We start from the raw sequence: 27,164 nt of genomic DNA, 5'->3' as shown, positions 1-27,164 counted from the left end.
CAAGATGAAACTAGTAGGCAATATGAGAATCAGGTGGGCAGAATCCATCCAAATTTCATTTATGCCGCCGGTGCATAAGAAAGACTCAAATGACAACACAGAGCTCACACACTTGCAAAAAAATAACTGGGGGAATCTATCTAGCCAGAATACGTCTCACTTTTGGAGGCAGCATGTGACATATTCTCTTCACCCTTCCCTTCCAGGAAAGAGTCTCACAGTCAGCAGTACAGTCTTCAGAATTCCGGTGCTCCATTCCAAAGCAGTGCACAAAGATGTTTCTCTGTCTCCAAGGAGGGAGGGTGGTCAGAAAATCAACCCCTATACTCTGCCTCCAGAATTAAGGATACATAACAGCCCCTTTTAGCCTTTCAGGAAATAGGAAAAGTAAAAACTCTCACACACTACCCCCAAAATTGCAGAGGGTACACACATGGCTCTCTTGCTTGCTCACTTGGAGGCAATTCAATTCTTTCAGGCAAGCAAGAAAGCATTTCCAATACTGATTGAAGTGTATGACACATTTTGCAATTTTGTATTTTAAAAAAGTAGATTTCAGATAAGGCACATTCCATATTTTTTGCAAGTAATCATGCCATTATTTTAATTCCTTACCTGGCCTCTCTGACTGGATCTTTAAACAAAGCTGCTTCAGAAAGTCCAAAGACAGCTGCACAACCTCCTAAAGAAAAAAAGAAACATTATTTTACACAACAAATTGCACAGTTGCAACAAAGTGAAAGAGCACTGACTTGAAACAGAGCCACTTTGAGGATCCTTTAGGTGGAAAGGTGGAATAAAAATAGACAAAAAAATTACATGACATTCCTATGGTGGAAAAAAATAGTTTTGTCTGGCAATCTTGCCCAACTATTCTTATAAAACCGTAATTGTGACAAAAGTGACTGAAAAAATGTCTTCATGTTTTAAGTTTATCAGTCAGGAGCAAACAGCCCTTAAGTCATTAATCATTAGCATTAAACACTCCAGCTGGAATTCAGGAGAATAAATTAAGTGGAAAGTCCCCAGCGCTCCACCGGGCTGATTAGGCTTTCCACTGAACTCAAATGAGACTCCCATCTTAAGCAATATGCACTTCTTGGGAATATTCAGGTTACTGCTGAATATTTAAGTAGGCGTTGTATATTTGTTTTTTTATATCTAAGCAGCAATCAACCAGAATAGTTTTAAATTTTTTGATCAATTGATACTGAAGCATAGAAAATGGCCCTGTAAGAGTACGGCAGTTTTTCTGATAGGTCAGCTTTGTAGCTATCCATTCATCCTGCCCTTTTTCATAAAAGGAGCCCAGGGAATCAGACAATACAAAAAATTAAAATACATTAAGAACATACACATCAAAGAAGAGTTCTCCTTGTTAGAAACAGTAGTCTGGTATAAAGGTAGCATCGTGCTAATGGGGGGGTCCTCTTTTCCTTCAAATATAGAGCTTTGGGATTCTTCATATGCAACAGTTTAAATTTTCATATGGAAGTAGTATACAAGTTACATTTTTCTTCAGAGATCCTTTTCACTTACACATTTTAGGACCTTTTTTAAAAAAGGAGTAAAGATTTACTGCATTCCTCACTCAACTGAAGGATAACCTATCAGAATTAGGGTATTTTAAAATTTCAGTAGCAGAATTAAAACTGAACATTCAATAGAGTCACAGGAAACCCACACACACTCCTGTTGCTACTCTACAGCTCAGTCTCTGCTGGAAAGGGGAGCACAACTAATCCTAGAGATACATAATAGACATTTTGTCCACTGCTCTATGTTCTATATGAGCAATCTAAAAGCAAGTTAAATATGGAGATTTAATGCAATGTTCCTTCATACAAAAACCAAACCAACCAGCTTGGCTACAGAAATTAATGAAAACACAACAGTAGGAGAACACTAAATGAAACAAGAAATAATAGTTACCCCATGGTGAACATACTTCTCCCCAAAAAACTGCTTCATTATGTGTTTGCCAAAGTATACTATGTTCTGAAGATGCTGAAAGATTTCTTCTGGTGTCTAAAAAACAAATTATAAATTGCTGTTGAAACACACAGATTATGCAGCATTACTAGATAACAGTTAAATCCACTTAGAAACAACCTCTGAAAAAAATTACTTTAAATGTGCAAAGTCCACAACACCCACCATAAGCTAAAGAACAAAAGGGTCTGTTTCACATGTCATATTAGTCAGAAATGAATTTAAATGGCAGAAGTGACACTTTGCTTAAATGTTCTTGCTGTATGCAGTGACGTGGCAAGGCCATAGGGGCAATTGCTCTGGGCACAAAATTCTGAAGGGGCGCAACCAGGTGTCCCCACTACAGGCCTGCTCATCAATGCCATGTGGCTGAGCTCCTGACGCTGCAGAGAGGCAAGCTGCCTTCGGCCAGGTCTTTGTCACAACAAGCCACACACTGGCTTGTGTCCCTGTGGAGTGGCAACAGCAGAAGTGGGAGAAAGGCACAATGATGGCTTTTTAGCAGTGTACTCCAGCATTATTTATTATTATTTATTAAATTTATATACCACCCCTCATCCAAAGATCATAGGGAGGTTTACAACATAAAACAGCATGCTGCATGTTCATTTCAAACCATATTTTTAAACTATGGGTTAATGTGATGTGAGAATCAAGCCATTATAAACAGCAAGTTTTTCTACTACTGCTCCCATATGCAAAACTTGATTTTCAAAATCCGGTTAGCAAAGATACTTCTCCACAGGGGGATCTAACCTATTATCAAACTGTGTTCTAAAATCCTAAGTCTTCTGCAATACTAATATGCATTGACTTTGTTTCTTTTACTAGAGCCATTTTTGCTTATTACAATGAAATAATTCATATGAATAGTTAATATTGTACAGTGCTTTTCATTCAAGATCATCAAAAAAGCACGTTTATCAAGATCTGACAATATCCCAGTCTAATAATTGGTTAAAAGTCCAGCTTATCAAAGGATTGCAAATCCTTAGATCTCAGATAATGTTTTAATCAAGCTGCTGTAGGTTTAAAAAAAATAATGCTGAGGCCTCCTTGAGCTCACAGAAAGTGGGAATGAAAATTCATTCTCGTTTTTAAACTAGAACTAGCTGGAATTTCTTTGGTGGGAAACAAGAAGGATAAAAGGGAATAACAAATGATAATGGTCTCACCTTGTCTCGATTTGGGGGAAACTTCAAAAAACGTAGTACCACACAACGCTGAAATTTAATTTAAAAAGTGAGTGAATTAATATAGATTTGTAATTTGGAAAACAAGCTATACCAACCCATTGCAGTAAAATAATTTGCACAAGTAAACCACTTTACCTTTTAGGCAGGGGCACTGTTGTATGTGGCAGGCCTCAGGATTCCTGCCCTTTCCTACCTTTTTATTTTTTATTTTTTTACTTTGTTTACATGGCAGCTAGGCTCAATGCAAAGTGCAGTGCCCATAAGATCCCAGCCATCCACTATCTTAATTTGCAAATTTGTGTTGTAAGCCTGTTCCTTAATCCTTTAAGTACTTAGCAGTGCCCCTGCTTCTAGGGGAAGCAAGCATACATTTTCTCAGTATTCTGTGCATTCTTATTTAGTTATCAATGCGACAGGTGACAAACAAAACATATCAATTGATTTTACTGGATCAGATCAGCAGTCCATTTAGATTGGAAATTGTCAACCTGGTACTCACAAAGGCCTTCACTGGTCCTCTAGCCAGAGGCCCTAGAGACTATGAACTTTCATTAAAAAAAAAATGTCTAGCACTCCAAGAAAGAATGTTATAAAGCAAAATGTGCAGGTACTTGTAACAATTTCTGTGAAATAAGGCAATCTGGCTCCTCCTGTTTCTCAGATATTATAACCACTGAGTGAAGTCAGTGATAAATGAGTTGTTTGGATACCAGGCAATAGGAATCACAGGGCTCCTGCTCCTAAAGACCTGCTGTATTCTCCTCCTTTTGAATGCACTTTCCCTGGAATCTCTGTAGTTTGCCATTCCTTTTCCCCTAGCCACCAGGATAGATCTTCCCTATGATAGGTTTGAGATCAGGTAGGCCCTAGAGGTTATTTTCTGCAAATATTGCTACACAGCAAATATGAGCAGATGTTAAAGACTGTCTCAAAAATCAGAATGTGCCTGCTTTGATTAAGCTCAACATCTGCCCTGTCTTCAGTGCAAGAAAACAGAAACGACTATCCTAGAATCAATAAAAAGATGAAAATCCGTACATGGGGTACATGTATTTAGCCTGAAGACCAAAAAAAGAAATATCTAAACATTTGTAAGAGGGAGTTTTATAACTACCTGTGTTTCAGACAGCTATTATTTAAGTTAATACTAATTTTGTGTGTTTTTTAATCTGCTTTTATCTTTCTATTGTCTGTTGACATGTTATCTTATGAATTTTTATACAAATTGAACTACATGATTGTAAAATACATGAGTGGTATTTTAGAAATAATGTATCCCTCTATGCTTAGTTTATAGCAACAGAGGTTGCATGCACATCTATTTTACAGCTTTTCTCCTTAAGGAGACACAGTAAACACAACTATTCATAAACTTACAGTTTGTCAGCTGTTACTGAAACTAACTAAACGCTCTTATAGAAATATTTCACAAATAGGCACTACAAGTGAATTTTGTTATTTCAAACTCATTTACCTTATGTCCTTTGCTTGCATATGTGCAATACTTCCTTGAAAGCTACAGGAAGCAAAGATTTCCTCACTTTGTTTGCAGTAAAATGGCACTGAATTTGCCAGGTTTGAAATCAAATCAAGTTTTTTTAATAAAAAAAAAAACCTAAGACTAAAATTTGTACAACTAAGTAACATTCTGCTGATATTCCAGGTTTTTCAAGAATTTTTAGGTTTAAACTATTTTTCTAACTTGCTTTCTTATTTACTCTGAAAAGTGCAAGAACAAAATACACAGTATTCTTCTGTTTCTTACAGCCAAATAGGGTGATTTTTCAAAGCCACATCTGTAGTCAGCTAGTTAAAATGTTTACCATACTGCTGATAATCCAGATTTTATTCAAACCAGCAGGGCTGTGTGTATTGTTCCCTTGCTAACATTGTGCCAAGAATGCAATACAAAACATGATAAGTTGAGCTTGGTTTTTCAAGATTTATAAGACTAATCATTCTGGTGGTGTGGAAGAGGGGACATGCTATTGGTACTTCTGATGACCAAGTTTGAAATGGGTTTTTCCACCGCATCGTAGAGATCCAAACAAATGGATAATATGCTTGTCCAATAAGACTACTACTTCAATTTGTGTTTCTCAACATCTTCAAGCAGTGGCTGCGTATGTAATGAAGCCCTCTTTTCAAAATGTTCTATTTGTGTGTAGAACTATTACAATGAGGCACATGATGTTGCTCCCTTGGAAATCTCAAAGCAGACTTCACAACATACATCCCTCATACTCATTTCTACTGCAGCACCCCTTAAAATAAAAGGGAGTGTTAACTTAGCTTTAAGCACCAAAAAGAATTTGTCCTTAACTTGGGAACACTAATTCTGGCAATGCTCAAGACCACCTGTTCTGTGAACATTTAATCAGCAAGCCTAGACATTGGGTAAAAGCAATTGAAGTAGTTTATATATTCAAGCTCTGGTGCCCATTTACCAAACAGCATCAAATTGTCTCTCAGCAAGAAGAGAAGTTGCTTCTTAATTCATTACATATGGTCTCTGGGGAAACTTAAGTTTATTATACTGTCCTTGTTTCCAAAATAACAAGGGCAAAAATGAGCATTTAATGAATGGTATTGGGCTCTGACTAGTACTATGTAGTACTACAGGGCAATTTGGTTCTGAAAAATAATTTATAGGGTTAACAACAGACTCAAGATTTTAATAAGATTAGTATCAGTTGCTTCTACATTATATGTGGTTACAATGACACTGATCAAGTCAAAAATCTGTATAACTTTCAACATGATTACAGCCCTCCACAAACAAGGCTGTAAACAGGGTGAAAGTGATGCACTGAGGGAGGCAGGGCTTGGCAAAACACAGGAACTCTCCCTTGCATATTTGCTTACATGGAAGTAAAATGCTTGCCTGAATATTTCTATTATTGTAAGCTTACTGGCACATGCCTCACATTTTCCTTAGGTTCATCTTACTAAAAAAGGATTTTTCAAATTATTGAAGTAAATAGGAGTTTGTCAGAAAGCTGTAGCTACCATATAGTCACAATACTATAAATTAAGTGAACATCTATTTTCAACATCAAAGTGAAAGGAAGATTTCTTTCTGAGATTTAGTGTGATCTGCTTTTGAAAAAGACAGATTTAACAATTGAATTCTGTGTCTAACAATGTATTGGAAACATGTGAATATAACTGGATTAAGAAAACTGTGCAGCTCCTCTAATATGAAACCCCAGCCCCAGTTCAAAAAAATTATTTTCCAAAATGGAATACAATAATGCTTTTGCAAGTCCCATTGTTCTGTCAGGCAATTAAGGAGGAAATATTTGTTGGTCAGCATAAGGGAACTGAGCTACTTCAGTTTTATCATGAGTTCACTAGTCAAAAATAAATACCAACTGTTTACCTGTATTGTGCTTATATTAACCACGTTGTGGAAGTAGCTGGGCTATAAGTTCTTACATGCAGTCTTATGCATGTTCCAGCAAGCAACACACAGTTCTCACAATATTTATGTAACCAGTTGCTTAAGAGAAGTGCCTAAGTACTTTCTGTGATAGGCTGTAAAGACAGCATTCACACTTTATTTCTCCTGAACAAACCATATTCAGGAAGCTGATAACAAGCCCCAAGTTCTAGCTTTGACACTGAAAAGTTGTCTGCACAGCAGAGTTGCACAAACTGAACTTCATGGCTTAGCATTATTTCCACACACAATAATCACTGAATTCCTTACTACTCCAAATGTCCTGTTGTATGTCAGATTTTAGTACACACTGCTGTTCAGCTAATGCTGAAATTGACAAGGACACAGATATGCACCATTATGTGTGAACATGCATTTGGTTATGCTAAGCTACCACGAAGTAGTGTATTTTCAGCTCTGTTACTATTACTTTGGTTAACTGAAAATCCAACTGTATTTAGGTATCATATGCATGTATCTTGGCACCACAGAAAAAGATATGAGCTTCATATCCTAGTAACTAGCTTCTTCAGCTTATCCAAATGCTGGGAACAGAGAGGTGCAACTATGCTGAACATCAAGCACTGCACCAAAACTAGCTCAGCATATTATATACACCGAGACTTGGGTGAGAACAGCACTGGGCAGATCAATAAACTTTGAACACAAAAGGAAAAAGCAGCAGAACCTGCTCAGACCTTTTCCGTGTGCATGTTCAAGCTCTGTTACAAAGAGAAGAAGAACAGGATCAGCAAGGGACAAAATATTTCAGGGCATACTGTGCAAATATACAATTATTCACACACCTGTTTCCTTTTTTCTACCCCTGCCAATGGAGGAGCAAAAAATAACTAAAATAGTTACTCAGAGGCACTGCACAAAGGGCTTTGCAAACATCAGTCCCTTTTGTCCAAGCCCCACATCTGATATCAAACATGCCAGGCATAGGGAAAACATGGTTTGGCCAAAACTGCCTAGTAGTGGACCATGTGGACAGGCTTGGCAAGCCAAATTAGGCCCATGGACCAAAGGTTCCCCATCCCCAATGCAGGCACATGAATTTATCTCCTCTCACGCAGGTATTTCCCCTCCTTTGTTTTTTGAGCAAACTATGATGAGCATTACATTTACAATAAACCTAATGCTAACCACAGTAAACCCAAACCACAGTTTGCAACCATGATTTAAAAAAAAAAATAACTGATTTGTTGACAACAATGAAAATTGAAAATGCCAATTTAGTTGTAATGCTAACCACAATTAGCTTTGAAAGAGAAAGAGATGAGGGAAGGATTAGGCAATTGGGCAGTTACATTTGCACTGGACCCATGTTTCAGGGATCAATTACTTGCACAAATCACATTTCTAATTCTTTAACAAGCAGGTAAATATATTCAGTTGTTGGCATCCGTCTGTTTCAAGAGACAATGGGGTACACCTCTGGGGGTGAAGTCAAAATGCTGCTGAAGCAGCACCAGTGTGACCTTGGGGCACAAGCCTAGACAGTGTGTATGGAAATCCTGGGCTGCACAGACAACAATACTTCCCTCTCGGCCTCAATGATGTGGTCCAAAGGAAAGCAGAGCAATATGTTTGGCACCAGCTTGGCTGCAGGAGTTGCCAGGTGTAAGGTAAAGGTAAAGGGACCCCTGACCATTAGGTCCAATCATGTCCGACTCTGGGGTTGCGGCACTCATCTCGCATTACTGGCCAAGGGAGCCGGTGTACAGCTTCCAGGTCATGTGGCCAGCATGACAAAGCCACTTCTGGCGAACCAGAGCAGCACACGGAAATGCCGTTTACCCTAATGCCAGAGCAGTACCTATTTATCTACTTGCACTTTTGATGTGCTTTCGAACTGCTAGGTTGGCAGAAGCTGGGAGCGAGCAACAGGCGCTCACCCCGTCACGGGGATTCGAACCGCCCACCTTCTGATCAGCAAGCCCTAGGCTCTGTGGTTTAACCCACAGCGCCACCCACGTCCCACTGCCAGAAGGTGTACAAGAAACCATCTAATCGCCTTAAGGACTCCACTCCAGATTTCTTCTCCAGAAAATATCCCTCAAGGCAGAGGAAATTTAGGATCAGTTTTCCTTCTCCTAGATGGGATACCTTCCCATATTGATGAGCCCCATCTGTCCCTCACTTCCCTCTACAGCACATGCAGAAACCACCTTCTTGGCCATTGGGCCCGCTATTGGTTTCATCCACTCAATCTGCTGGAACGTGTCTGTATACAGGAGAAGTTCCTAAGTCACCAAGGTTTTGAGATCCATTAGCTACCCTCACCTGGTTTAGTTCACTAGTCAAAGCCGTTTCCTCAGGTATAGTTGCTGTCACATGCTGAGCAGGCAGCATCTAGGAGCCACTGGTGAGAGCTGAGTGCAGGGTGGGGACCAAAGGTGAACAAACTACTCCAAAAGAAGCATGATGAGAGGAGGTACTACCCCTCCCCCTAAAACCCAGTACACACCAAATATATTCAGTATCAAGACAGCAATAGCATCGTTCAACTTTCTTTTAGGAGCACTAAAACAGACGGTTATGGGAGACAAAGGATGCTTAGATTCTTATTTATCAACCTGAAGTTACAAGCCAGACTTCAATTTCTCAGAGATGGAAAGCAGCCATTGCTTCTTTCTCCCAGAACCCTAAGTATATATATCACAGCAGCACATGTGAGGGACAGTTTCATCCTGCAATATTAATCTTGAAACCACGTCTATAAAGTGACCTCATGGCTGCATCAGCCTAATTTCTTTCAAGTTGCTTCCTTTTCCTCATCACCCTTTCCCCTGCTTTGTGCAAAATTTTGCCCGAGGAAAAGTTCTGGAGAACTTGAAAGCCTGTCATGTTTTTGTGACATTCTTGGTTGGTCACAAAAAGGTACCATAATGCTATATTATTAATAATCACATGTACATTTTTATTCCACTCCAAGAACCACATACCCCCTTCACATTTTATCCTCATAACCACCTTGTGAGATTAAGTTAGACTGAGAGCAAGCTTTGTGGTTGAGCACGGATTCTAATATGAGTCTCCTGGTCTATACTACATTAGCTGTCACTGGAGGAGGAGGGCATCAATAGATGAAACAATAGCACAGAGCTTTCATTAGATTACACCTTAATAGAAAGCAAGTCTGCCATTTGATAAAATGTACTACATTTGATGTGTCAAGAAAGAAGACATTTGTGTCAAACACACCAGCACTTTTAGATAGTGACCTGCACCATTTTGGAATTTTTCCTCCTGCCATGGTGCAGTGAATAGCCTTCCTCCCAAGACATCATAGCCATTCTGCGCTTATTTTGTCAGAGGTGTGAGATCTGCTCCACAACCATGACTCAGACCCTTTTCAGTCAGCTTTAAGATAACTTGCTTTTAATACTCTTTCTCCCCACCCCCCACCCCCAGCCCTTTTTCAGCACTGACAAAGAAAGTCACTCAGCTTGAATTATCACAAGGCAACACACATTAATGCACAGTATGAAGGACCATAGGCATCCAATAATATGATGCTTCTCCGGCACACAAATCGGGGATGGCACCCATTTTGGCAGGGATGGAGCCTTCAGCTATGTATCTTTCATGTACACAGTGAGTTTCCCTATACATTAGGGGAGTTTCAAAAACTTACTCCCCTCCCCACAAAAAAACGAAGATCTGATTTGCTGATCAACTGCGATTACAGTTCGTTGTCTCTACACAGTTTTTTCTTGTTATACTTTAAGATACCAACTTCTTTCAAAGTCCGTTCGCTTAACGGAAACGGTATTAAAATGTTTTGTGTCCCGTCCCCCCAAAAAAGTGTCACAGCAGAAGAGAGAAATAAGAAGCGTCTGATTTGACTACCGTTGTGCTTCTGAGGGGAGCGAGAGGCGGAGGAGAGGCTGTTGGACCACTTCGCTCACCCGCTGATGTAGGAGAAAGGCCAGCTTTCCGAGGGGGTGTCCTCCCTCCCCTCCCCGCCTCCCCCGGGCACCTCTTCCGAGGCAAGGGAAGCGGGGAGCAGCGGAGGGAGCCCTGAAGAGGTGAAGCGGAAGGAACTGACGGGCCTTCAGTTCCCTCCTTCCCCGCCCCCCTCTAACTGACCGGCCAAAATTTCCGTTAAGGATGGAAGGCGGAGGTGGGGAGGGGGTTAAAAAGGAAAAAAGGGGGGAAAAACCTCAAACCGTTAAGCACGAGACTCAGGAGAGCGGTTGGCAGCTAACCTCGGACGCGCGCGAGACAAGAGGCAGCTGGCGCCTTTTTTTCTTTTTTCTTTTACCTGTCTGTGGGAGACGACGAGGCTCTTGTTGCCTTCCCCGTGGTATCGCCATTCATTCTCATCCATTTTCTCCGCTTCCATCCCCCAGCCAATGGCCCCTCCGTTTTGGTTTCCGGCAGGGCGAGCGGGAGGTCGTCGTCGCCTCCTGCTGCTGCTGCTGCTGCTGCTGCTGCTGCTTCTCGCCGCTTCTTCTCCCTCAGCTCCGGCCTCCGTTTTCACCCCGTCCCACTGCGCGCGCGGCCTCCCGCCCACAAGTCCCTACACAGAGATGAGGCGCAGCCTCTCCGGACAACGCGCTCAACGAAGCCGACCACCTGGTTGTTTCCCAGCCCACACTAGCGTCCTCGCCCGGATCGGAACAGGAAGTTCCACCTTCCGCCTTGGGGCACGCGGAGGTCACCCACCCGAGAAAATAATATACTGTATAGGTTTGTATGAGGGGAGGGACTTCCTTAACCGGCCATATTTAATTTGGGCTGCAGCCTCAGCTCCTATTCTTCCCGCAAGGCTACGGCTGTAGCAAGCGCCATCTTTATTTCTGGCAAGTTCGGGAAGAGAGAGGTTCGTCACCGTTGACCGGAAAGACCCTGGGCATGCGCAGGAGCCTTAGCGTGGTTCACAGGTGTGCGTGCATGATATAATAAGGGAGAGTGGCGGCAAGCTGGTTTTGGCGGTTTGTTCAGAGGACGCCGTTCCTTCTAAACCGGCTTCAGGAATTGACTGCAAAATGGTCGCCTCTTCATATATAGATGAACCAATATATATATTTAACAATATGGCCTACATCTTAGGATAGTATGACAGACACTGGCTTTGATTAGAATCGGAGGTAGACAGGACTGTCTGCTCGCTATTATATTCATTTATTTAAATAAATCTTCTGCCACCTACCCTGCAGGCTTGGAATGTGTAATAACGTGTTTAAAACGAAATTAAAATATCCAGTTGCACACTAGTTTAAATAATATTTTTTTAAGTCATTTGCATATTTAAAAGGCTTCCAGCCCACATTTCAGAGGCCCCTGCCCTCAGATGCCAGTTTGGTACCCTCCAGGTAGGGCTGTGAAAGACCTGGTTGAAACCATGAACAGTTGCTGCTGGTCAGGGTAAGATAGTACTCATTTGGATGGACAATGTTTCTGACTGGTGTAGGGCAGCTTCCTGCAGTCCTGGCTTACAGCATTTAGGAGCATATTAAGCAGCCTTAGGCAAAATCAGACATTTGGTCTATCAATATTGTTGACTCCAGCAGCAGTGCTATGATGCCTTAAGAGATCTTTTCCCCAGCTGTGCTATATGTGATGGCTGTTGCATACATACAACAATGGCGTCACAGATTTTGAGGTGGCAGAGTGGACTGTATCGATTCAAGCTGCAGTTCCTGCACTGGAGAAGTGAAGAATGTTTTTCCATAAACACTCTCTGCAAATGAAAGACTACTACTTAGGAGAAAGGCCCTCCCTGTTGTGCTAATGTGAACACTACTTAGCAAGATGAACCAATGTTCTGACTTTGTATAAGGCAGCTCTCTGTGTTCCTAGTTTTCCTTTGGCATTGAGGCTTTCCATAGGCGAATAAAAAAAAAAAGGATTCCCCCACCTGCAGTATTAACTGTTTAAGGGAGGTGCTGTAGTTTAGTGACAGACTAAGCACCTCGCATGTAGAAAGTTCCATGTTCAGTTCTAGGCATATCCAGGTAGGGGTGGGAAAGCATTTGCTAAAACTAACAAGCACACAGCAAAGGCATTGTGTGCTAAGAGTTAGATCCAAAAGAGGCAAGCAACTCCTATAGCCAGAGCCAATATAGGTAACTTACAGCTCAGGAGCTGAAACGAGTGTTAAACCTGTAGAAAATTAGTTTTTAGCTTTGCTCTAGCAAGGCAGGTTTGAGATGCCACAGTAAACTGTAACCAGAAACATAGATTAAATGCCATTTAATGGTAAATCCATTTAATCTACAAACCTAGATAGCATCTTAAAAAGCAAAGACATCACCTTGCCGACAAAGGTCCGTATAGTTAAAGCTATGGTTTTCCCAGTAGTAATGTACGGAAGTGAGAGCTGGACCATCAAGAAGGCTGATCGCCGAAGAATTGATGCTTTTGAATTATGGTGCTGGAGGAGACTCTTGAGAGTCCCATGGACTGCAAGAAGATCAAACCTATCCATTCTCAAGGAAATCGGCCCTGAGTGCTCACTAGAAGGACAGATCCTGAAGTTGAGGCTCCAGTACTTTGGCCACCTATTGAGAAGAGAAGACTCCCTAGAAAAGACCCTGATGTTGGGAAAGATGGAGGGCACAAGGAGAAGGGGATGACAGAGGATGCGATGGTTGGACAGTGTTCTCGAAGCTACTAACATGAGTTTGGCCAAACTGCGAGAGGCAGTGAAGGATAGGCGTGCCTGGCGTGCTCTGGTCCATGGGGTCACGAAGAGTCGGACACGACTGAACGACTGAACAACAACAATGGTAAATCCTGTCTTAACTAACCTTTTGTGTCATTAAGCATATGGATAGGATGCCATTTAATGGTAAATCCTGTCTTAACTAACATTTTGTTTCATTAAACATATGGATAGGGGTGATTCAGTAGACACTGTGTAGTTAGACTTTCAAAAAGCTTTCGATAAGGTCCCTTCCCAAAGATTCATGAATATGCTTAATAGTCATGGAATAAATAAAGAGAACTGGTTAATGATCCATAAGAGGACAAGGAAGAAGAAGGAGAGAGTGGGGATAAATGGACAGTTAGCACAATGGGGGAGTGTAAGCAGTGGGGTTCCCAAATGATCAGTTTTGGGACCTGTGCCTTTAACATGTTCATAAATGACTGGAAGGTGAGCAGTAAAGTGACCAAGCTTGATCATGCCACCAAATTGTGTAGGGTCGCAAAAACAAAAAAGGTTTGTGAAAACTTCCAAAAGAATAGTTTTATAGTTTTAACTTGTTCAAACACAGACCTTGGGCTAAAAGCTACAGGTTTCTGGAGATGAGGTCAAGTGTTTGTTCTAGAGGAAAATGTTACACAACTGCTGCCCTTTCCTAGATCTATAAATCTATGCATTGTGACTCACTTCCTGGAATGGAGAATGCAATGTAATGTTGAAACTTGGGAATAATGGTATGTTGTCATGCTTTTAGACCTGACTCCAGCAACAGCTTAGTAAATTATTTGCATGAAGTTTGCGTGCATACGAGTGTGAAATGTTCTGAAACGTGCATTTGTCAAAGACTTTAAATTATTTTAAGACTACTGCTTTATTTATTTTGCCATTTACCTTATTTTGTCATTTATTTGAAAATATTTCCATCTCACCCTTCCTCACAATGAGCCCAAAGCCAGGGCACAACAAAACAGAACTAAAATACAATGTAATAGTAATATAACTGCTGGGATAGCTCATTTGGTAGAGCATGAGACTATTAATCTCTTTGAGCAAAAGATTCCCTTCCAACTGTATAATTCTATGATTTAACTTGAGTTACAGCACTTGGGAACTCCTCAGGAAATATTTTCAGTCCAATAGTTCTGTAATGGTAAGGATCTGCAACTCCTAAGGATAAGCTCCCTAGTTGGAAGATGGAGTGGAGGTCTTGCCACTTGGATCAAAAATTCCAGATGAAGGCATTGCAACTTAGAGAACTCAGCAAATGTCAAACCTTGATTTCTTGAGGGACAGCCCTGATGGCTTCTGATAAGTGCCTAATCCTTGGCTCCTCGGGCCAGTAGTTCCCTTCCTCCCTTGCCCTTGTTCCTTTCCACTCTCCTTTTATTCTAACTTCCTCATGTTTCCCTAGGGCCTAGCCAAATCTCCTGTCTCTTGCATCACTCTCTACTAGTTCCTTGTGGTGCCTGGCTTTTTGAATTGCCTTCCCCCTACCCTCTCTTCTCAACTTCCCTCCATCTCTTACCTAGCTGCTCACCTTTCATTCAGCAACCCTCTTTTACATCCAGCTAGACTATACGTAAATGCCTTCTGGCTGGAGTGTAGTCATGCCCCCCTCATTTTCCAAAAGGAAACACAGACCCATGGTGCCTGTATGCCTAGAATCTCACACCGCTCAGAGCTTGGGGTGTCTTTATGTCATATGGTTTATTTACACATATATGCAACCTGGGCCTGTGATGGAGGGGCTCACAGCATTAACACTCCAAGAGAGTTCTGCTTCTCCCATAGCCACAGCACCCTTGGATTTAAACAGGCACCAGCCACGGCTCTTTCTCTGCTTCCAGCTTGTTGCATTTAGCAGACTGTCACCTTTTCCCCTGAGTTCACATCCCAGCCAACTGCAATCCTAAGTAACTGCTCTCCTTCAAAACTCTGGCCTTTGCCCTGCTAAGAAACTCAGAGCTGGGGGAGGGTCCCCTCTTTTTGACTTTCCTAATGGTCAATTATCTTTCCTTTGTATTTGGTTAATGGCTACCGGTAATCTCCTGGGCAATTCCTGAACACAGGAAGCTGGTTCTTCCTGTATTTTAATACTTTGCTAAATCCAGTGTCTGTCACCAGGTGAATACTCAAAGCATTGATTAAATTCTGATACCTACTAGACCCAGGTTTTTAAGGGAACCTGGCACCCTGTAAATTCATAATATTATCATAACTCAATACACCAGGTTCTCATTTAGCATGAGGGAAACCTAGCACAAAATTCCAAGCAGTTTGCACTTAAATGGCACAGAGTCACCCATTTTGATCTACCATGGCTTCTCTGCTGCACATTTTTAATTTCACTGTAGTTGTTGACTCTGCAGGTGTAGCAGAATCCAGGTTGACATTGTTGGCAATATTGTTTGATAATTTAGTTTTACATAGCCATAACATAATCTTCACCCAACTTGGCCGGATGTCTGAATGCCTTGATGAGGCAACCTTTCAGAAAATGGCCTGTGCACTACAGCCGTTCATGATTTAAATGTTTTAAACATTAAATTTGGGGGAACTTAAGGCTAATTAAGAAAACGTGTTATTGTTGTTGTTGTTGTTGTTGTTCTCGCTGTTGTTATATTTTGCAAGAGAGATGCAAGCCATCTTTTTTTTTAAAAAAAATGATGGCATAAAGGAAGCCAGTGTATTCTTTCTTTGTTTTGTTGTTGAGGGGAAATAATTTAATGCAGTGAATGGTGTTTGTGTCACGAACTAAGGCTGGATATTTTTGGCACCACATCAATGACTTGTATGTTTCTATTTTTAAAAGAGCTGATTGTTTCTAAAGAATGCTGGACCCCTTGGGTTATATTACAGAATGGGGTAATAAAACCTGCAGTCAGCTGATGTAATGTGCCACTTTGTGATTTAGTCTTAAATGAATTGGCTCCAAAAGGTTCAGGAATGTACAGTTCTGATCACATTGCTGCTCAAGGGACACTGTGTATCTAGAAATGAGATTTATTGAATATTAAAGTCAGAACACTCCCAAAGTGACTAATATGAATTAAGGCTCTGAAACATACGTGCATCTATATAAATCCTAATGCTGCCAATGACATTTACACACACAATAATCTTTCTCAGAGTGAAGATGTTTCTTTACATTCACAGTAGTCTTCAATCAGCTGAGCAGGAGACCAGCACAATGCTTTGAAATGTGAGTCAGGATTTTCAGAGCTGTGTTTCCGGGGAATTTAGTGTTGTTACCCATAAACCAGCACTTGCCTACTTCCTGAAATAGTAAAAAGCAAAATGATTGGGTCAGTTTCCTTGTGAGAAGAGAGCCTTTTGGTTTTCTTGTTGTGCGTCCTCCCACTACCAAAATAGGTTTGGTCATTCCCTTCCTAAGATACAACTATCGCTGATTACTTTTAAGCAGGCAACAAAACAAATAAAATAGTATTATAAAGACAGATAAAAGCAGGAAACTTACGGTAATTCTGAGACTGAGAAAGAGATCTTCAGAAAGATGCGTAAACCTTAGGAATTTAGCAGCACACACAGCAAACCTTTGTACATCCTTGACATTACGGTAAGTTAAATTATCAGTTCAAACTCCTTTTATCTGTATGGGTTCTGTAGCTTCTCATACCATACATTGCTTGCAGAGGAATATACCCTACTTTGCATCAAGCAGAGTAAACAGAATAGTCACAACCTTCCCAGGGTCAATAGCCCAACCCAAGGTACTTTGCTTCCTTGGGTACTATGATATTGAGCCGAAGATTGTTAAAGAAGTCCCTCTGATAAACGGGAATCTGCAGTTTAGATAATGTTTAGATTTTATTGCATCTCCAATCTACCTATGTGAAAGAATTTCATAAGGCTTATCTACAAACAATGAACTGTCTCAGATAAATTCAATATTTGCAGCAGAAGAACCACAGAACACTAGTCCCTAAAATGTTTAGTTTGCTTCTCAGAGGATCTGTAGAACACATTTTTTTCCTAACCTATTTTATAACCAAAATGTCCTCCTTGTAATAAAGGGGTGGTAAAATGCTTACAAATTGTGTTAGTGTTACTTTGCCATGTTTGTGTCTTATATTCCTGATGTGGAAAGCACTGGACCTGTAAAACAAAAAAACAAAAACAAAAAATACATTGGCTCTTCACCCCACATCTCAGTTGTCCTCAGGCTGGAAAGCTTTTAAAACTTCAATTAGATTGATATTTTGAGTATAGGAGATACATGTCAGCATGCTTTACTGTGTGTTTCTAGAAGAAAACTAAGGACGAAGCTGAACTTACCCATTTTATTCTCTTTCACAGCTTCTTGTTAACTGTACCTCCCTTATTAACTCAAGCCCAGAGTGCTAGTGACAGTGGCAAGCCCACATGTTCAAACACATCTAAACAATCACATCTAAAGAAAGGCAAGAGGGACCAATGGTACCAAATAGTATGGGAAACAGCCTTATTAGAAAAATTGACCAATAAACTGAAACTGACACAGGGACAAATAGAAGAAGATGCCTTCACCCCGGTATGGCTCCTCTTTATCACATACACAGCCCAACAAGACAACAACAAGAATCCACCAACAGTATACAAATCAATATGTATACACACACACCCCACTCAAACATGAAAACAAAGTTCACCACAGCCCATCACAAACAAACAACCACACCCTAGTCCAACCCCAACCTCTCTCACCACCAAAGGAACACAAGCGAATAGTAAAGAGAACCTGCGCAAGCGACGCTGACACAAAACCCCACACATACAACATTAAGTAAAATAGAAACATCGCCACCCGACCCCACCCACCATGGCCCCCTCCACTTCTTCCCTCCTTTTCTTCCTACTGTAACACTAATGTCTCAACAAATGAAACTGATCTGTATAAAATGTAACTTGAAAAAAGAGACATTGCACATACTTTTGTAAACCAATAAATCTTTAATAAAAAAAATACATTAAAAAAAAGAAAGGCAAGAGGGGTGGAGTTGGATTGCTGTGTAAGTGTGTACAAATGTTACTGTGTTTCGCTCATGCCCTGTTAGCCTCTCTTTATTCACCAAGTCCAGAAAATCCGACAGGAAAGCAACCCTACTTATGCTGACGGTTTCCAAATCTGATTTTAATCCTTGTCCACCACCCAGTCTTGCCAACCATTCCTCCAGCAGGTCCTGGAAAGTGGTAGCAGAGTTTCACCTAACATGTCAAGGCTGCTTAGAAAGTGGTACATCATAAACTGGTTCAAGTTCAAATCCCCAGCTGTGACTATCTAGCACCTCTTTCTTACTCTCTATTTGCTGTCCGAATCCCATATTCTGGCAGTACTGCTAGACTGGTGCAGAATGCTCACATACACCCCAGTGTCATGGTAACCATGAATGGTGTTACAATACTGTCTTTTTAGACCAAAACAGTCAAAATGGAAGCCCTAATGATCCTTTTGCTCATGTCCTTTCTTACCCACTCTTCTCTGCCACTTGGAGGATATTCTTTAACTTCCACATTCCTTATCTTTTTGTGTGGAAATAGTTGACTCATGACATGACATCTCGTAGAGCGACCTTTTTGCTCCTTCTGAATGCTCCTTTTTGCCTGTAGTCTGGTCATATGTGCCGTGTTATACCAGTACTTACTTCCTCCTTTCTAGCTTTCCTTACTGCAGTACTTCCCATTTTAATTCAATTCAGTTTGTCTGTATGAAATATTGACATTTTCACCTGTTCCTTTTAATCACATCACACGCTACACTTCATTGTCTCTTCATCCATTTTGTATTTAAAGTTGTCAGCTACTGTTGCAAGGTCTTCTCTCTCAAATCCTCTTATTACTCTTTTTGTTTCTAATGCTTCATGCAAGCATTATGCCTGTACCTGTCACATTATTTCCTCCACCACCCCACTTCAGATATTTAATTTTTATCATTCCCTCCACCTCTTTCTTGTCTGTCTTAAGACAAATGTACATGTTCAGCAATAAACACTGTACAGCCATACTGGGGCTATACCATTCAGTGTGCCGTAGGGGATTGCATTATTATATATAATCTATATAACCTCTTTCTTGTCTGTCTTAAGACAAATGTACATGTTCAGCAATAAACACAGTACAGCCATACTGGGGCTATACCATTCAGTCTGCCGTAGGGGATTGCATTATTATATATAATCTATATAAAAGAAAATTGGTGCCCATAAAATAAATGGTAAGGGAGAGAAGGGTTGTAGCATGCCTAGGTAAAGGGATTGCTTTGTTTGAATTTTAATTTTTAACCTGTGGGACATTCTAACTACTGAACTCTTCATGCTTTCTGGAACAGCATTTGTGTGTGTGTGTGCCACTACTGCTATTTTTCATATATAAAAATCCATTATGCCATGTACACAACACAGAAATAAGACAACCTGCTACAATATGCATGTTCACCATAATGTAGCAGCATTATTTTGAAATGTTTAAAATGTTCAACGAGCATGAACTGCATCCTTAATGACAATTTTCCACAGCTTTCCTCAATTCTCATTAGTTGTGGCTTGGAGGACGAGGAAAAATCTATGATGTTGTGTCACACATGACATTATGAAATGTTAAAAAAGAAGAGGAAGGAGAAACATAGGTGGTGGCGGCAGCCAGAAACCAACTTTTAACATCAAGTTCTGGTCTAATCCTGAGCCACACAATGAGTCAGGATGTGTATGCTCTTATCAAGGACTCTGTGTTTTGTGAATACAATTGCATGGAAAAAGACTCAAGTTGTGTTCCTACTTGAAACTAAAACTATTTGTGATAACAGTGATATGAGAGATATTGCATTTGTAAATAGAATTCTGGGTTTACCAAGTATGTTGACAAATTACATCCATGTCTAGAAACAAGCCCATTTGACACAATGCAGAAAAGAGATCTACTACATGCAGCTCAACCCTATCCACATTTAGTGTGAAGTAAGTTCAGTAGCACTTATTTCCAAAGAAGTGTAGTAATGATTCTGTCTGTTAAATTAATAGTAAACTGGTAAAATGAGGAAAATTTTGCATTGCTTAAACATAATGTCACTCAGTTCATTCTTCCACCCACCTCTGCATGTTTAAAAAACAAAATATCTGCCCACATATTTTGCTGTAAACAGTTTAAGTAATAGTTTAGCATCCTTCGAAGTTGTTTTTCCTATGCACTAATTATTCATTGTTTATTATGTACACAAACAAACAAACAAACACATTTTTATGTACACACACACACACACACTCCCCCTTTCTGTGTTTTGACAAATCATTTTTTATTTGTAGTTTGTGTATTTAGTAGAAGATACTAGTAAGAAAAGCATTTTCTTACATGGGATATGTGGGTGGGCATGAGAGAGGTGTCAATATTCCGGCAGCCCCCAACTCAGGCGTAGGTTTAGTATTAAACTGCACCACCTAGTGGTTGAAATAATATTGGGCCTCTTTTATAAAATGTTTTTCAGCTTCCTCCTCTCATGGTTACTTGCTTAAGGGCATGTTATTTACATGTTATTTAAGTGCAAAAGAGATGGGGCTGGAGCTTTGAAATTTCCTGGGGTATGCTGGCATTGTTCTCAGAAGTAGATCATCATTACTATTTGCTAGAATCATGGATTTTGAACAGGTTCTGAAGTTTGAAACCATAAAACATGAAAAACCTTGATTTTTAAAAAAATTCTGTCCGTAATAGCAGTTCCATTTGCGCTTTGTGCACACAGAAAACTTAATAGTGTACAACATTGTGCAAGCAACATGTCAGCTATTCGGGTGTTGAGCATCTGGTTCAAATTATATGTAAGATATCTAGTTTTATTGTTTGTAATTGGGCTATATGGGGCTGGTGGGAGATACAGTCCAAAACAAATGGGGGGCAACATTTTGGCTAAGGCTGTCCAATTGACTAAGGTAATATTCTCACTGTAAATGATATTGATTGGAAATAAAGCTCAAAAAGACAAAGGGTTCAGCATATCTTGGTGAGTGCCTCTTCTCATAGAAGCTGTTGGAGTCTTCAAAACACAGATGGGAAACCTGTGGCCATCCAGAGGTTGTTGGATTACAGCTTCCATCAGCTATGACCATTGTCCCTGCTGACTGAGACGGGGAGAGGGAGTAGAATTTGGAGGGGCCAAAGTCCAGCGGTACTGCACATCCTTTGCGTGCAAATGGCTAGCCTTGGCATCTGCAGGCAGGGCTGGGAAAGATGCTTATCGGAATTCCTGGTGAGCTGCTGCCCATGTAAACAATACTGTGCTAGATGGATCAATTGTCTGATTCAATATAAAGCAATGTCCTGTGTTCATGCAGTATATCTCCAAATACCAGTTACTGGGAATCACAGGTGGGGAGGTCGCTGTTACACACAGTTCCCGCTTGCTCAGTGTTATAGCATGGGTTTCCAGTGCCCAGAGCAAGGAAAGTATTGTGCCAACCAACCAGCAACTTCATGCAGTGCTGCTGCTGCTTCTGCTGCTGGAGGGAGCTGTGGAGCAGTGGCAGGACATGCGTGTGCACCTCCATGGTTTGGGGCGCTGCCACCGCTGCATGTGGGGACACCCTGCAGCCAAGAGATAGATACAAGGGACCATCCTCTCAACAACTCCTGCTCGGCATGCTGCTCAGATGAGGCAGGTGGGTGGGACGGAAAGCACCTCCAGTTGGGGAGGCAGCTGCAGAAGCACATCCCTAATTTTTTTGCGCTTGGGGTAATCGTCCTGGTAGGCCTCCCCACCATGCTATGCCTCTGCATTTGCAAGCTTCCCCTGGGCATCTGGTTGGCCTCTGTGAGAACAGGATGCCCAGGGGTGCCAACTTGAATAAAATATGGGGGGGTGCAGGTAAGCCCTGTCCCACATAATCGATCACATGATGCAGTGCATGCACACCATTTGAATGGCAATACTCGACAACTTTGGGGGGTCTGGCCCCCTCAAAGATTTTATTGGGGGGGCTGAAGACCCCTTGGCCCATAGGAGTTAGCTCCTGTGAGGATGCTGGACTAGATTGGGGCTTGGGTCTGATGCAGCAGGGCTGTTGATATGGAGCTGCTTTTGAGAAACTGTGGAAGAGCTGCAAGCACAGTCAGAATTCTATGCTCCCTCAGGGGTCAGTTATACTAACTATACTACCACAGCCTCGACTTTTCTGCTTTTTTACTTCCATTCAGTCAACATGGTAGCATTGTCTGTCAGCTTTCGGCTTCTCAATGTCAGTATTGCCATTGTAGAACTCAGCAGGGAGCAGGATGGAGACAGCAACTAGAATCAGCTAGCTTTGCCTGTGACTGGGTCTGGCCCCACCTACTGCTGGCCTTCCTTCCGCCCTCCCAATCCCAGTGGGGACCAGCCACCATGGCCTCTCACATAGTTCTCACCTTTTCCCTCTCAGGGCTCCCATGCATCACTCAGACAAGGAAAACCGTTCCTGTTGCTTCTCTCTCACACAACTTTGCTGGGACCAATGTTGGCAGCATGCTTCTGTCAGCACTCATTCCACCACAGGGATTGTTCCAGAAAAGCTGTGACTGTTTTAGTTGTGTCTCTGGTATTGCAATGGCTAGCAGATTCCCATCCCTGGCCAGTAGCCCATTCCCATTTCTGATGTCTTCGCAAGGGAACACAAAGTGGGGTCATGGGTTCGCTATGGCTGTAAGCCCCCAGGGCTTTATTTTTTCGTAGCCTTTCCATTGGAGTGGTGATGTGGCTGGCCTCAAGATACATCTGACACCCACTTGTGAAATGAACCAAGCAGTGCTGTAGTCAATAATAAGCTTTGTGTGGAAATAATCATTTGAGATTTTATAAGCAACTTGTGATTGGATAGGATGAAGGGGGCTCAATAAAGGCCATAATAAAGCAGACTGTTGCCAGGATGAAGCTGTTAATCTATGCATAAATCATAGTGATTGTGATTCTTACCAAACTGCCTTTGGTAAAACAGAAAAAGGGAAATGTTTTTTGTTGTTGTGTGTGTGTGTGTTTTGTTTGTTTCTTTCTAAACCCACCCTTCGTCATAAGATCTCAGGGTGGTTCACAGAATATGTATTGTGGATGCTTTAGCCTAAAAGTCCCAAAGACATGTTTGAACTTCCAAACATTTTGCTTGGCTCTGCCCCCAATTGACCCACAGCACATTTATAATAGTAATTTTCTGAACAGTTTGAACACTATATTTAAAAAGAATTCAGAGAAAAGGAAACCCAGTCTTGTTCCATAAAAGAAATAGTAACTATTCATAGAATGAGGAGCTGTAACGTTCATTTTCCTGCACGTGCGCTTAAAAATAAAGTGTGTGTGAAAAAATAAATGCATACTGTACAGTTAAAATTGCTTAAAGAAATTTTACTAAGAGTAAAAGAAGAAAGAGGGGGCGGGGAGAGATTTATTGATAAAATTAGATGCCTGGTTTTATTCCCGTGCCACATCACAGAGGAACCAGGAAATTGTTCTTCGTAGAGAACAATGAGAATACCAGTATTTGTCATGAAATCAGAGCTACATCCCTTTCGTTCTTTATGGAGTGGTGGCAAGATTCAGCTTCTCACTATCAGCCTACATGATGGTAATTTTATTGCTTTTTTTATTCACCACCTTCTTTCAAAATGCTACTGACAAAAATGATTTCTGTGAATTGGCAATCAAGAATAATGCACAAAGCAGATCAGTAATTGCTGAACCCTAAGACTCCTTGCTGTGACATAATTCTCACTGTTTATTACTATGTTTTCTTTTCATGCTGATTAAAAGTTCTTTATTTTCAGTGTGTTGTACATACTGGCATCTTTCATGGTCCTTCGCTTGATGTTTTTCACTGGGTAGAAGTACAGACATCTGATATGCCATCCATTGTTTCCTTTTTCTTTCAAGAAAGCCATTTGATTAAATTGAAAACAATATCCTGCTTCAATTTTAAAAAAGGTTACATCATTTTTTACATACTGGCTTCCTACTGGCTAAATGATATGGCCTATGGGATCTTACACCAGGCTAACTGATTGGCTGAGGTTTTTTAATATGCCACCTTTCCACTTTGAGCTGTGCCCAAAGCAGCTTTAAAAAATTGCTTATCTTATCAAAGTACAAAGCATTGGGGTGGAGGCCTAGAAGTCAGTTTACAACACATATCAATAAATTCAGATAGGAGAAAAATCATTTAGCAAACATAGCATAAATTCAGTATTACAAAATAAATAATCTGGACTTAAATACATAAGACTTCTGGGAAAGGATTTATAATGAAATGAAAAAGGTGTTAAAAGACACCTTCTTAAACAAACCAGAAGCCTTTCTCTTGGGAATCATAGGGGAGGAAATTCCCAAAAAGGATAATACTTTCTTTTTGTATGCCACATCAGCAGCAAGAACTGGAAAAGCCATGAAATACCAACGGTAGAAGAATGGCAAATGAAAATGATAGATTTTATGAAACTTGCCGAACTGACAGCGAGACTGTGTGACCACAGTGAGGAAACGGTGTAGGAAGATTGGGGGGAAATTAAAATTTATTTGAAAAAATATTGTAATGTGTAAATTTTTAAAATCCTAGGGAAGTAACTATAGGTTTCTGGTATAAAATTGGGTATAAATGGTTTAAATAAATGATCTAGGGAATTTACAATGGATAAGGAACTAATAAGCAATTGAATAAGATAATGGATATTTGGTTAATCTTTGAAACTTAAAGAAGAATGGAAATGAAACCCAGAAAGGAGAGGTCGGGGGAAGTTGCCCTAAGATGTTAAAGAAAAAAATGTGAGGATTATATAAGAGTGGTTTGTGTTGTGTCTGTTTTTGTATTTATTTTATATGTTTTGTATCTTATAAAATGAATAAAAATATATTTTTTAAATAAATTAATACATAAGCAGGGAACGCAGCAAGAAAATTAACAAATGATAAAGTTCCAACTGCTAGCACATGTCAAAGGAGCCTCAGGGGAAGGATCTTCTCACCAGGCTAGATGACTTACAGGTGCCTTTTTCCTCTCCTCCAAAGTAGACCAACACCAGCAAAAGGGGAAATGCTGGGGAGGGCAATGATGGCAAATCCTCTTCCCCCACCTCCTAGAAATTCCAACTGCTGTATAGGCCTTATTGCATAACACAATATATTTAAGTGCAAAGTGAAGCAAGAAATTTTGCTCCGTGAAAAATAGCTCTGCATAAATGGAAAGCAAGCATTGGAGGAGCAACCTTTTTCACACGTTTTCCAATTATTTACAGTTCAGTCCTATGCATATCTACTCACTGATTTCAACGGGGATTGGTCTCAGATAAGTGGGAATAGGATTCCCACCTTAGTTACCCTATATAACTGAACCTATTCCTGAAACCAGAATCCTTTCCGCACAATCGATTTTTGTACAATAATGTGCATTTGCTACCCATTTGTTGGGAAGTATACACATGTATTTCCACGGGTAGTGCTTTTGTGGCATAAATACAAGGCGTACCTAAGGCTTGGCTATGTTGGCCACCACTAAGGGCACAGGCCCAGGGGAGCACAAAAACCATACCGCTCCATGCTGACTCAGAGTGGCTAGGAGCCTGTCTGCCCATCTGCAGACAGATGGGAGGGTGCCCATGCAGCTCCTTTCCAAGGGCGCAAGGGAGCCTAGGTACCCCTCTGCATAAATGTTAACATTTCCAAGCACCAGGGAATGTGAAATTTAGTGCATACATGCAATATAATAGCACAAGAAACAAGAAGCTGGAAACCATGGGGTCCATTTTGATGTTATTAGTGATAACAAACTCTTTCTTCCCTCCCTTAATTTGACACACCTTTCCTGTCCTAACAGAACATAATGAAAATCGGATTTACATTTTTCTAAATTTGGGGTTATACAAGACTATTTGGGATTCTGCAAATTTGGGATTCTACAAGGCAAGACTACCAGTGCAATCCTATATACAGTGTATGACTGTAAAGAAGTTAAGTCCATTAGACTTATTCCCAAGTGAGAGTGTATAGAATTGTAGCCAAAAGCATATAGTATATTGATACAAAACAGCTTAATGTCTCAATCAAGGACTTTCAGAATGGTAGAAAAATGGTTGTGAGTACTGTAATATATACAAGGAGGTCCTTTAAAAGAGATTTTCTTCAGACACTATAGGAAACAAATCATACACTTTGCAAATAAAACTAAAATGGAAGTAATACAAAGGGAATAAAGGACACAGATGCGTAAAGACTTTTATTTAGGTCACTGGGCTGGTGAAGTGCACACGCTGCAGTCAATGCAGTCATATTCAATATAATTAGTCTAGCACATGTACCAAGTGGGGGACGTTCTGCTCAACAGAACAATCATTCAACGCAGCAATTGAAAAAAGGGTCTGGGCCTCACTGCTCTTTTCAGTAATATTTCATCAGCCCAGGAACAGATGCAGCTGCAGTAAAGACAAACACATTAGAGGATAAAAACAGGAGGACAAACCACAAGAGACTTTGGGTTACAATGATAAGGCAGCTGTTTTGTAAAATAGTATGTTTAATGCTGCTGCTGAAATTCACAAATTCAGGTCAAATTTAGAGGTGGTGAGTAGACTCTAAAAATTCTACCACCCTTATCCAAACCCATAACGCTTTTATCGAACATGCTTTGCATTATTATCTTGTTTCAGTGTGTTTTTTGCAACGTTTAAATGCTCATTTAAACACACTTCCTGTATTTTATTCCATGTCTGTTCGTGCAAAGCATCTCACAGTCTGCATATTTCGGTACAAATAATAAAATACTAATGTACAGCAGAAATCCATCTTACACAATAAGTGTTTCCATTAATGGAGCCTCTGTTTCACCTCAAGCAAACAACATATGTGCATCACATGCCAGGATTTACCGGTACTTGCAATCAC

General features: G+C 40.6%; 1 protein-coding gene across 1 annotated transcript in view; it reads right to left on the bottom strand.

Moving 5' to 3' along the window:
• The window catches only part of IPPK (inositol-pentakisphosphate 2-kinase), a 30,214-nt gene extending 18,869 nt beyond the window's left edge, over positions 1–11,345 (bottom strand). Inside the window, exons 1-4 of the mRNA XM_033140758.1 lie at positions 10,904–11,345; positions 3,168–3,215; positions 1,933–2,028; positions 616–682 (exon numbers count right to left, since the gene is read on the bottom strand). Coding sequence (XP_032996649.1) covers positions 616–682; positions 1,933–2,028; positions 3,168–3,215; positions 10,904–10,984 — 292 coding nt within the window. The 5' untranslated portion in view covers positions 10,985–11,345. The remainder of the gene's footprint in view (positions 1–615; positions 683–1,932; positions 2,029–3,167; positions 3,216–10,903) is intronic.
• Positions 11,346–27,164: the final 15,819 nt, after the last annotated feature.

Source organism: Lacerta agilis, chromosome 2 (genome assembly GCF_009819535.1).
Source record: "Lacerta agilis isolate rLacAgi1 chromosome 2, rLacAgi1.pri, whole genome shotgun sequence".
Classification (NCBI taxonomy): domain Eukaryota; kingdom Metazoa; phylum Chordata; class Lepidosauria; order Squamata; family Lacertidae; genus Lacerta; species Lacerta agilis.
Note: the sequence above shows the minus strand (reverse complement) of the source record. Positions and strands in the feature narration are given on the sequence as shown.